The 13069-nt window shown below is 38.2% G+C and overlaps 1 protein-coding gene across 1 annotated transcript; it reads left to right on the forward strand.

The window, feature by feature from the left end:
* The first annotated feature begins 10435 nt into the window (after positions 1-10435).
* On the forward strand, positions 10436-12442 carry LOC113286538 (L-type lectin-domain containing receptor kinase IX.1-like). Its single transcript, XM_026535127.1, has one exon. It carries the CDS (start codon positions 10436-10438, stop codon positions 12440-12442), a length of 2007 nt encoding a protein of 668 aa, XP_026390912.1.
* The last annotated feature ends 627 nt before the right edge of the window (positions 12443-13069 follow it).

The raw sequence follows: 13069 nt of genomic DNA on the forward strand, positions 1-13069 counted from the left end.
CTATACCAGTAACTCTTGAAAAGAAATTCTGGATAGTTTCATTTTCTTTCATAAGTAGATTATCAAAGTCTCGCCATAAGTTTTGTAGTTTAATGGAGATTACCTTTTCTGATCCTTGGAATGCTACTTTGAGAATATTCCAGGCCTCCTTCGAAGTTTTCGCCACCGAAATTCGAGGAAAAATAGTTTTGCTTACCCCTTGTTGTAGAAATAGTAGTGCTTTAGCATCCTTCTTCTTGTTTTCTTTGTACTCCTTTTTCTCTGCATCCGTCCATGACGATAGAGCTTCTGCCGACTCGGGTACCTTATAACCATCTTCTACAAAATCCCATAGGTCTTGTGAAATGAATAGTGTCTTCATTTGTAGACTCCAATAATCGTAACTCTCACCATCAAAAATTGGAATTAGACTTTGGGCATAGTTGAAACCTTGAATATTTTGGTTAATTGCCATGAGTAGAGTTTTAGGATTACTGGGTTAGGTTTGCTCTGATACCAAATTTGTTGGCGCAATGCGGAAATGTGATGGGTTTATAGAAATGATTTTGAAAGAGAGGTTGGTTAATTGGAAAGTGAGGCTTTGATTAATATGAAAATGAAAATGTTACAAGAGGTTTGTGTAGCAACTTTGGCTTCCACTAGTTGTTTACAAGGAGGCACTTTGGCTCTTACTCTAACTCTAGCTCTCACTCTACTACTTGGTTACTCACTTGAGTTTTTGATGACCACAAAGGCCAACATTTGCTTCTATTTATACTACTTCATGACCAACTACTAAGAATACTCTAGACTTGGAAATCTCTAGAGCTAATTGACCTAGATCATTCTAGAGAAAGAATTCTCTAGATACACATGATGGAAAATGTCTTAGAAGACTCTAGAATGGGCTTGCACTCTTTTTATCTTAGAAGAGTCTAGATATCTCTAGACTGGGCCTATGCATTGAGATAAGCCCATGGGAGTTATAGTTAGCTATCTAGATAATTCTAGATTTACCCATCACAATTATCAAATGTTTTTAACACCCCCTCTTAATTGTGATGTTGAGCTTATCTCTAAAATGATTGAATTTATCCACCGTGACTGCTTTTGTGAAAATGTCCGCATTTTGTTCTTGCGTCGGACAGAATTGGAGCTCGATTTCCTTGTTCTAACTCTCTGATGAAGTGATGTCGTAGCTCTATATGCTTCGTCCGTCCGTGGAACATTGGATTTTTTGTCATTGCAATTGTAGACATATTGTCACAGTAGATAGTTGTTGGTTCTTTTTGCTTTTGTTGTAGGTCGGTCATTATTCTTCTTAACCATACCGCTTCACATGCTGCACTTGTTGATGCTATGTACTCTGCTTCGGCTGACGATAGTGCCACCGTACTTTGTTTTTTGGAACTCCAAGAGATAACTTTTGTTCCCATACAGAAAACATAGCCTGATGTGCTCTTTCGGTCTTCAATAGAACCTGCCCAATCGCTATCTGTGAAGCCAATTAAATCATTATCTTTTTCTCTTGTATACTTGATGCCAAAATTCTTTGTTCCCTTGATATATCGAAGAATTCTTTTTGCGGCGGCGTAGTGTAACTTGCTTGGCTCGCTCATAAATCGAGAAACAATGCTGGTTGCATTGACGATGTCTGGCCTTGTATTTGTTAAGTAGATCAGTGAGCCGACTAGACTTCTGAATAAGGTTGGATCTACTTTTGGCGCTCCATCATTTTTTATCAACTTCTCATTAGTACCCATTGGAGTTGAAATTGGTTTGCAATCCATCATGTTGAACCTTTTCAGTAAGTCTTCCGCATATTTTTCTTGAGAAATGAATATTTCTTCTGGAGATTGTTTTACTTGAATCCCAAGAAAATATCGCATAAGTCCTAAGTCTGTCATCTCATATTCTTTCATCATCTCCTTCTTAAATTTTTCTGCCATGTCTTGTTTTGTGCTGGCGTAAATTAAATCATCAACGTAGAGACAGACGATTAGGAAATCCGTACCTTGTTTTCTTATGTAGAGGGATGGCTCACTTGGACTTTTCTCGAATCCATTATCTCGGAAGTACTTGTCGATTTTGCTGTTCCATGCACGCGGTGCTTGCTTCAGACCATAAAGTGCTTTGCGGAGACGATAAACCATTTTTTCGTTTCCTTTTCGGACATATCCTTGAGGTTGTTCGACATAAACCTCTTCTTCAAGTTCTCCGTTTAGGAACGCCGACTTTACGTCCAATTGGTGGACTTTCATTTTTAGTTGAGCTGCCAAAGCTAACACCATCCGGATTGTTTCCATGCGAGCGACTGGGGCGAATGTTTCGTTGTAGTCGATTCCTGGTTGTTGTGAATATCCTTTTACAACTAGCCTTGCCTTGTGCTTCTGAATCGAACCATCTTCGTTGTATTTTGTCTTGTAGACCCATTTCAGACCAATTATTTCTTTGTCATTTGGCTGATTAACAAGCTCCCATGTCTTATTTTTATCGATTACTCGCATTTCTTCATCCATAGCACATCTCCATTTTTCTTCCTTCGCCGCTTCCTCATATTTTTGAGGCTCTAGTGCTATAAATGCACAATTAGATATATCATATATATCTCTTAGGGAACGCACCTTTCTTGGTGGGGCACTTGCACTTGATTCTGATGAACTTGGACTTTGTCGTGTTGGACTAGGAGATCTCGGGCTTGCTGGTGGAGTACTTTCTTCCTGGCGTGGCTTATCTGGCTCATCTTCAATGAGTAGTGGTAACTCGTGGTTGTCTGGTTCATCATTCCAATCCCAAGCTTTGAATTCATCGAAGATAACATCTCTTGAAATCACTAGTTCCTTTGTTTCTGGCTTTAAAAGTCTATAGGCTTTAGACTCTTCGCTGTATCCGATGAATATTAACTTTTCTCCTTTTTCATCGAATTTTTCTCTATGTTGGGATGGAATATGTGAGTATGCTACGCAACCAAAAATTCTGAAAGAAGTTACCTCGGGCTTTTTCTTATGCCACGCCTCGTATGGAGTTTTGTTGTGAACCGCTTTTGTTGGAGAGCGATTAAGGATGTAGACTGCTGTGTTGACTGCTTCCGCCCAGTAGGTGTTGGGTAGCTTCCTTGCTTTTAGCATACTGCGAGCCATTTCCACGATTGTACGATTTTTCCTTTCCGCGATACCGTTTTGTTGTGGAGTGTATCGAACAGTGAGCTCCTTTTTAATTCCATTTTCTTTGCAGTAGTTGATAAACTCTTTTGAAGTAAATTCTCCACCACGGTCTGTACGGAAGACTTTCAATTGATGGCCACTTTGCTTCTCTGCCAGCGCCTTGAATTCTAGGAATTTAGTGAATGCCTCGGACTTTTGCTCGAGAATGTACACCCACATCATTCTGGTATAATCGTCCACGAATAAGAGAAAATATCTTCTGTTGTTGAGTGAAGTTGTTCTTGTCGGACCGCAGATATCAGCGTGCACCAATTCGAGGGGCCTTCTTGCTCTCCACGATGTCTTGGTAAATGGAAGTCTGTGAAACTTCCAAAGAATACAACCTTCACATACTTTATCTCCACCGTCGATATTGGGAAGACCAATTACCATGCCTTTTGATTTCAGAACCTTTAAGGATCTGTAGTTGAGATGCCCGTATCTCAAATGCCATAGCTTTCCTTCGTCAATATGGTTGGTACTCATTGCACAATTTTCAATTGATGGCATAGATAAGGGAAAGACAAAATTTCCTGACATTTTTACTTTTGCCACCAATTGCTTGTTAATTTTATCATAAATTGTGCATTCTCCGTCTTCGAAATGTAGTGAGTACCCCTTTCTTATCAGTTGTCCAACACTTAATAAATTTTGAGCTAGGCCAGGAACATAAAGAACATCAGATATGTATCGAGTTTTACCTGACCTTGTACGTACGGATATGACTCCTCTTCCTTCAACATTCTGGAACTTTCCATCTCCGAGCTTGACCGGTGGAATCTCTTGCTCCTCCAATTTTACGAAATATTCTTTGTTTCCTGTCATATGGCTGCTGCATCCGCTGTCGACATACCATATACCTTGCGCTTCTTGTTGCGAGGTGAGGCAGGAATAAAATACTTGATTTTGAGAATCATTTTTCTCGGAATAGTTGGCTTCATTATTTTTAAGCCAACAATCTTTTTCCATGTGATTTAAGTTATCACATTTGGTGCACTTGTACTTGCAATTTTCAGTTGCATGGCCAAACTTTTTGCAAACACTGCATCGGAGATTTGAGGAGTAATTTTTTCCGTACCTTTGGTTGTTGTTTCTATAACCTCCTTTTCCTCTTCCACGTCCGCGGTAGAAATTTCTGGGTCCTTGAGTTGACGTCGACCCTTTCTCGTACTGCGAGTTGGATGACGATCCCCCTCTGGAGCTTTCTTTTCTGGCTTCTATATTTTTCTTCTCACTGAAATTTATTTTTGATTGAAATGCCTGCTCCAATGGTTGCTCCGCGAACCTATTTATCCTTTTCTCGTGCGCCTCGAGTGAACCCATTAATTCGTGTACCGAGAGAGTCGATAAATTTTTGGACTCTTCAATGGCAGCGACGATGTGATCGAATTTGAACGGTAAGCTCCTTAAAATCTTTTCTACAACTCTTTTATTTTCTATGGTATCTCCATAACTACTAATTTGATTTACTATACCAGTAACTCTTGAAAAGAAATTCTGGATAGTTTCATTTTCTTTCATAAGTAGATTATCAAAGTCTCGCCATAAGTTTTGTAGTTTAATGGAGATTACCTTTTCTGATCCTTGGAATGCTACTTTGAGAATATTCCAGGCCTCCTTCGAAGTTTTCGCCACCGAAATTCGAGGAAAAATAGTTTTGCTTACCCCTTGTTGTAGAAATAGTAGTGCTTTAGCATCCTTCTTCTTGTTTTCTTTGTACTCCTTTTTCTCTGCATCCGTCCATGACGATAGAGCTTCTGCCGACTCGGGTACCTTATAACCATCTTCTACAAAATCCCATAGGTCTTGTGAAATGAATAGTGTCTTCATTTGTAGACTCCAATAATCGTAACTCTCACCATCAAAAATTGGAATTAGACTTTGGGCATAGTTGAAACCTTGAATATTTTGGTTAATTGCCATGAGTAGAGTTTTAGGATTACTGGGTTAGGTTTGCTCTGATACCAAATTTGTTGGCGCAATGCGGAAATGTGATGGGTTTATAGAAATGATTTTGAAAGAGAGGTTGGTTAATTGGAAAGTGAGGCTTTGATTAATATGAAAATGAAAATGTTACAAGAGGTTTGTGTAGCAACTTTGGCTTCCACTAGTTGTTTACAAGGAGGCACTTTGGCTCTTACTCTAACTCTAGCTCTCACTCTACTACTTGGTTACTCACTTGAGTTTTTGATGACCACAAAGGCCAACATTTGCTTCTATTTATACTACTTCATGACCAACTACTAAGAATACTCTAGACTTGGAAATCTCTAGAGCTAATTGACCTAGATCATTCTAGAGAAAGAATTCTCTAGATACACATGATGGAAAATGTCTTAGAAGACTCTAGAATGGGCTTGCACTCTTTTTATCTTAGAAGAGTCTAGATATCTCTAGACTGGGCCTATGCATTGAGATAAGCCCATGGGAGTTATAGTTAGCTATCTAGATAATTCTAGATTTACCCATCACAATTATCAAATGTTTTTAACAAGATCCACTTCTTCAAGTTTTAATCTTTTGAGCATCACTGTCATTGAACCAGGAGCATTCCATATACTGAATATAAAGCGTCACTAGATCCCACATAAAGTCAGGAGACCTGCAAAAGTTAGAACTCCGTTAGGAAAATCTTAAGGGAAGAGAGAAAAGACATAGAAAATATGGAGATTCCACTTAAAGGACAATAGCACAGATGAGTTTTTAGGATTAGAAAAACTATTATGATAGTACCAAAACCATTAATGGTTGATATGATTAAAACATATGCACAAGTAACTAATCAGATATGAAAACTAATGGTATGAAACTAAAAAGAAATCAAATCATGAATCAAACCTCAAGACTAGAAAGCCATGAAAAAAGATCGCTTGAGAGAGAAACTCCATTTTTACGGGTCATAAATTATAATATATTTCGCCATGTAAAAATCATAACTTTTCACCAATATTTCCGGAAGAGAATCGTTCATATATCCTCAACCTCATAGATGATTTGTTTGGAAAAGGTGGAACAGTTAAAAGTCTTTATATACCATATATCCTTATCATCTATTCATCATGCATTAAACATTGGTGCAACATGTTAGGTTATCCTTCCTCGAAAATAATTCAACAACTTCAGTCACGTTGTGTCATCTAATTAGCCTATTCTGCTTCCATCAGTTCGAGGGGGGCCAAATATTGGTCAAATATGTTATTGACCAATGTCTCGACGATATTATTTGTATTGTTATTAGTGTGAATTAAATGTTTAGCCCTTTCCAGGCTCTTTCTTACTTTTATGGTTTTTGGTTTAAAGCTCATTTAAAAATGCTTTAACCCCATTATTGAAATGACCGCTAAAAAATGAACGCGTAATTGGAGATATGAAAATTAATTAGGGGATAATAATTACTTCCCCAAACCAAAAATGTCTGCTAAGAGGTGTTTTTTGATTGCAAAAATACTAAAACATCCTTTGGTTAATTAAAAATTATGCAAAGACTCTACTACCCTTCCCCCAAAATAAAAATCTAAAAGTTAAAATCAAAAAACCAAAACATATCCTCCCATTGCTTCTGGCATAGAAATTACAGTTAGGGTTTTGAATTTTCTTTTCTTCATCTTCATCATTCTTCATCGACGACCATGCCTCCACGGAAGAAACCCAATCAAAACTCTTAATCGAAATCAGTAGCTCAACAAAAACAAGAAGAGAGGATTGCTCGGATTTCTCTTGAGGAAGAACAAGAAGATGAGGATTCAGATAACCAATCTCTCAAAAAAAGTGTTCCAATCGATTTAGGGTGTGGGTATAAGTTAGAATCGCGAACCCTAACTCACATAGTTGAGTTACAGTAGGTACCGTCTTAGAAATTCGTATGAATACAACGCCAGTACTAATATCCGGCATTCAAATTAGGTATAACACCATACCGGTACCAGTTCCCGTTATTGCTTTGTAGGATGAATACCATGCCGGGTAAAAACTGTAACCTCCTGATACTTGATTTTTCATTCTCGACATAGTTATTTGGATGAATACCCTTCCGGTAATGGTTACGACATAGGGTTTTTATTTTACGTGTATGCCAGCAAAATTCTATTTGTATACAAGAGAATTTTAGAAAATTTAGAAGAGTACCGGCATACAAAGAAATTTATCGACCATGCCGTAAACGGTCCCGACATGGATTAAATTGGTTTTTGTGAATTCCGGTAGTGATGAAGACCATGCCAGATTTATTTATTTTTACATCGCCGGAAGTGATGAAGATCATGCCGGAATTGATGAAGACCATGCCGAAAAATGGTGCCGGCATGCTTGATAACTAAAATTCAATGACGTAACTAAGTGCCGGCATGCTCGATAGAAATCTATCAATATTAATGCCGGCAGTCATGTGAATTTTTTATCAAGTTTCTGGATACTTTACATCATGTGCAGGCAAAGAAATTTAAGCAACATACCATGCCGGTATCAGTAACGGCATGCTCGAGAACTAACTTATTCTGCCGACAGTGGACATAAAACTAGAAAAAATACAAACAGACTGAAATTCAATTTTCTCGTATAAATTCAAGCAACATACCAGGTCGAACACACCTGGGAGGGGCTACCCCCGGACCCCCCAGACCCCCTGGATAGCGTACCGTCATAGTTTTTTGGCTGAATATTATGCCGGCCTGAATTTCAATATGGGGGATAAACATAGATATTGTATGCCAGCGTAGATATTGTATGAATACCATGCCAGTATTGGAGGTTCAGGCATGGTATTCATACTATTTCTATGCCGGCACAAAGCTTTTTGAGAGAAAAAAATGGTGGATGCAAAGAAAAAAATCAAATTTTCAACCTACTAGCAGCTTTACCTGTGTACTAGGGATGCTTGTATGTTGAACTTGTTTACTTTTTTGGGTTGTTTCTTCAAAAAAAAACTTTATGCTCACGAAATCATGATCCAAGAGTGTTGGTTCATCATATAAGTCCAATTGTGAGTAAGAAAGGGTTTAACGGGTATCCCCAGATGGTTTTTCACAAGGCTCCCCAAGAAACTAACCAGGGCCAAAGAAAGCCCAGATTTATGTGAATTAAATTTGTAATGAAAAAAAAGTCATTATAGATGACTTCTTATAAAACCTACACATTTTATATATATATATATATATATAGAAACAATATAAATGTCCTTAATCTAACAGGTTTGGATGTCGAATGGATGTTCAAGATTGTATCCGAGCCCAATCCATAATTCGTTGGTTTTTAAAATTTCATCCGCATCCAACTCATTAAAGAACGGTTCGGACATCCATCCGCAAAAATACAATTTGTCCCAGTTAAATCCGCTGATTACGGGCCTAATGCTCACCCCTAAATTTCCAGTGGGTGAATCAGTTAGTGGATTTTCTGCGATTTGCAAGCCCATCAAAACGTAGACACCTTAGTTAAAAGGCTAAAAGCTCGGGAAAAAGAAAAATAGGCAAGGATTACCACCTCACACTTACACTCACACCCACACGTGTCAACTCTTTTTGACTTGACCAAAATTTTACTACTAACAGTAACAATAACCGAAGGAGAAAAAAAAAAACCCTAAATCAGAATTTTTCTTTTACTAGTATGTTCCAGAACCTTCTTACCTAACTGCTGTACTGGGTTTCCTTTCTTAATTGTACTAAGATTTCCTTAATTATAGTAGCGAAACTTGGGAACCAAGTATTTCCATCACTATAATTACACACCCTAACTCCCCTCCCATAGGTCAAAATATTCTTCCTTCTTCTCTTATATTTTGATATTCTCTTTATCACTTTGTTTTTCAATGCCTGGAGCAGTCAATACACCCAAGAATGGCAACGCCATTAGCACTATCATCAGCAGCGTCAAGAATGGCAATGCCAAGAACGCTGATGGTAATAGTACTAAAGGTGACCAATATAATGGTGTACCCTTTATTGATACAGATATTATAGTTATTGATAAAGAAACAGAATCACATCACACTTTTGATATCAGAATCAACACCGATATTATCCGCACAATAGTAACCGATACAGCATATGTTGTCGATGAATGGATCGATGGTGCGTATAAAAGTTTCTCCGATAAACTCAAAGGCGGTAACAATCTTATCGTGGGTCTCGACATCGAATGGGTACGGTTACGTGATGATCATCAATCAAGCAAGCGAAACAGAATTGCTGTATTGCAATTATGTTTGGAAAATCAATGTTTGATTTTTCAGTTCCTTGATCGTGAAATAAAAGATATCCCTCAATCTCTTTGTGATTTTCTTAACGACGAGAAAATTGTATTCGTCGGAGCCGGGATCGATGGAGATGCGCGTAAGCTTTTGGTTGATTACGGGTTGAGTGTTGCTAAAAGTGAAGAACTTGGAGGTTTGGCTGATTATACACTTCGAAGAACAGATTGTTATCGATCCGGGTTGAAGTCTTTAATGTGGAAAGTGTTCGGAGAAAAGCTTCGCAAGCCTAGTTTTATTACCTTAAGTAGATGGGATTATGAGTTTTTAAAGGACGAGCAGGTTCTTTATGCTTGTATAGATGCTTACTCTTCGTATGTGCTAGGTGTGGAATTGATGCCTCGTCGGGAGATAGTGAAGAAAGATGGTCCCCGAGAGGATTTCAAAAAGCCTACTCAAGAAACTATCAAGAGCCAAGGACCTAAGGCACCTAGCCAAGGCGCTAGGGCAAGTAACCAAGATCAAGGCGCTAAGGCACCTAACCAAGTCCAGGGGGTTAAGGCGCCTAGCCAAGGCCAAGGCACAAGGCCCCGGTACTACGAAAACCGCATCAAAAAGCCTACATTATTGGATTTCATGGTTCGCATACGCCCAAAGAGACTCAACTCCCAAGGAGAGGGAGTCGAACCAGCAGATGAAGATCGCCTTAAGTAGAATCCCTAAGGCAGGGATGACGTCATTCCTTAACTAAGAGAATAGTTTATCGGTAGGCGGATCTACCAAATCCATTCTTGTTTTTGATTTAGTTCAAAATATTATTTTTTTCGATTCATAAAATTTAGTATTATTATTATTATCATGCAATTTTTAAATTTTTAAATTTTTATATATCATGCAATTTTTTTTATATTTCCTTTGAAATTTCTAGCTTGGATTAGTGCTTAAACTAGTAGTTAGAGTAGGCCATATTATGTTTCACTGAATAATACAGGAAGACGGCTTACGGATTTGACTTATTGGAGGAATAAATTTAGGAACCCTTGCTGAAACAAATCGATTATCATCAATGGCTTTCTCAATAGCAATAGATTCCGGCCTTCGTTCATCAATATTCTTTTTCTTAATCTTCAAAACATTATTGATTCTTCCTATCACTGCAGATTCAATCTCTTTTAACTTCCCAAATTTCACACCACCTGTTTCCGAAATCAATTTCCAAAACGATTCACATTTTGGGAATGACAACGGTGCCATCGAACTTACAAAGAATTCAGCAGACGATAATTTATCTTGGAGCGTTGGGTGGGCAACTTATTCAGAACCTATACAACTTTGGGATGCAACCACAGGAAGGCTCACAGATTTTGAGACACACTTTTCCTTTATCATAAAGAGCCTAGACGAAACTTTTTTCGGTGATGGTGTGACTTTTTTCCTTGCCCCTTTCGGGCGTAAGGTTCCTCCAGAGTCTAGTGGTGGACGTCTTGGCTTGATGAGTCGAGGTGTGGTTGAAACAAACATGACAACAAATAGATTTGTGGCAGTTGAGTTTGATACTTGGAGAAATGATCTATGGGATCATCCAAGTCCGGATCATGTTGGTATCGACATAAACTCGGTAGTATCTGTGGCTAATGTTTCATGGAATAGTAGTCTGAAGGATGGAAGAACAGCTAATGCTTGGGTAAGCTATAATTCTACTACACATAATTTAAGTGTTTTTCTAACTTATGCTGATAATCCGGTTTTCGATGGGGATTCTATTTTGCACTATATTACTGATCTAACCAAGGTTCTAGCTGAAAAGGTTATGGTGGGGTTTTCTGCATCTACCGGTGTCGGCTATGAAACTCATAAACTCCTTTCCTGGGAATTCAATTCCAATTTAGAAAATGATGAAGCAAGAATAGAAATTACCAATAAAGGAAAAGATAGAAGTGTTGGATTGGTGGTGGGTCTTGTTGTTGGTTTTGTTATTTTAGGTGTTGGCCTTGGTTTTGCTTTGCTCATTTGGTGGAAGAAGAGAGGGGGTAGCTCAAGAAACATCCATCCGGAGACGGAAAATTCTGACATGGACAATGAATTTGTGAAAGGAACAGGTCCGAAGAGGTTCTCATACAACGAACTGGTTCGTGCAACTAGTAACTTTGATGAGGAAGGAAAACTTGGAGAGGGAGGATTTGGAGGAGTATATAAAGGATGTTTAAGAGAAAAAAATTTGAAAATCGCAGTTAAGAGGGTTTCAAGAGGATCAAAACAAGGAAAAAAAGAATATCAATCAGAAGTAAGAATTATTAGCCAGTTACGACATAGAAATTTGGTTCAACTTATAGGTTGGTGTCACGAACGAGATGAATTACTACTTGTTTACGAATTCATGCCAAACCGGAGCCTCGATAAGCATCTTTTCAGAGGGGAAAGTATTCTCACTTGGGAAATCAGGTACAAAGTAGCTCTTGGATTAGCTTCTGCATTACTATATCAACATGAAGAATGGGAACAATGTGTAGTACACCGAGATATCAAATCAAGTAATGTAATGTTGGATTCAAATTTTAATGCTAAACTTGGTGATTTTGGTTTAGCAAGGCTTGTGGATCATGATCTGGGTTCTCAAACAACTGTCTTAGCTGGAACCATGGGTTACTTAGCACCTGAATGTATTATGACGCTCAAATCAAGTAAAGAGTCCGATGTTTATAGTTTTGGAATTGTTGCACTTGAGATTGCTTGTGGGAGGAAGCCAGACGAAGTAGCTTTGGGGCTTTCACTAGTAGAGTGGGTTTGGGGTCTTTATGGAAGAGGTAAGATCATGAAAGCATCTGACGAAAGGTTAGCAATGGATTTCAATGAGTTGGAAATGGAACACTTAATAATTGTTGGATTCTGGTGTGCTCATCCTGATTCTAAATCAAGGCCTTCAGCTACTCAAGTTCTCAATGTTCTTAAATTTGAATCTCCATTGCCTAAACTTCCACGTGAGATACCGACTCCGATATATCTTCCAACAGGAACTATTATGCCTCTTCTTCAGTCATTTGCTGGTCTTACTGATACACTGACAGCGCGATAGTTAGTATTGTTGTAACAATCAGTTGTGTATATGCATTGTCCATTATTTTGTACGAGACTTTGTAGTTCTGTAATCACACCATGTTGGTATTCCGTATTTGAGAATCCCTGTCTAGTGATATCTTAAGTCAAGGCAAGTAATGTAACTCCAGCAGTTAAAAATAGTCCCATATGCACACTCAACCGCTTAGCTAATTCCTTTTATCCTAGGAAGTTCCAAAGTCTAATATGGATTAAATTGAAATTAGTCAAGGCTACCAAAAGTCCATCTGCCGACTAATAATTAATATAGTTTAACGTAGCTTCTACATTAGTGCTGGAACTAGTAGTAAGACTTGGCCGTACCATGAATTCTCGAATACGACGGAAGGACGGGTAGCGGGTTTCTCTGGTTAATGTATTTGGTATCATATTTCTTGTCTCTTCTTCTTGGAATACAGACACTAGTCGATTACAAAATGAAACCTTTGTTTTGAATCAATCAACGAAAACATAACATCACTTTTCGGGGTTTCTGGTTTCTATCTTCATTTTTTAATGCATTTAAGTATATTATCAAGTTATATCATGAAACTTAGTCAAGAACACGCAACCTATCTGAGGTGACACTACATTTTTATTTTAATCC

Source organism: Papaver somniferum, chromosome 6 (genome assembly GCF_003573695.1).
Source record: "Papaver somniferum cultivar HN1 chromosome 6, ASM357369v1, whole genome shotgun sequence".
In the NCBI taxonomy this organism is placed as follows: Eukaryota; Viridiplantae; Streptophyta; class Magnoliopsida; order Ranunculales; family Papaveraceae; genus Papaver; species Papaver somniferum.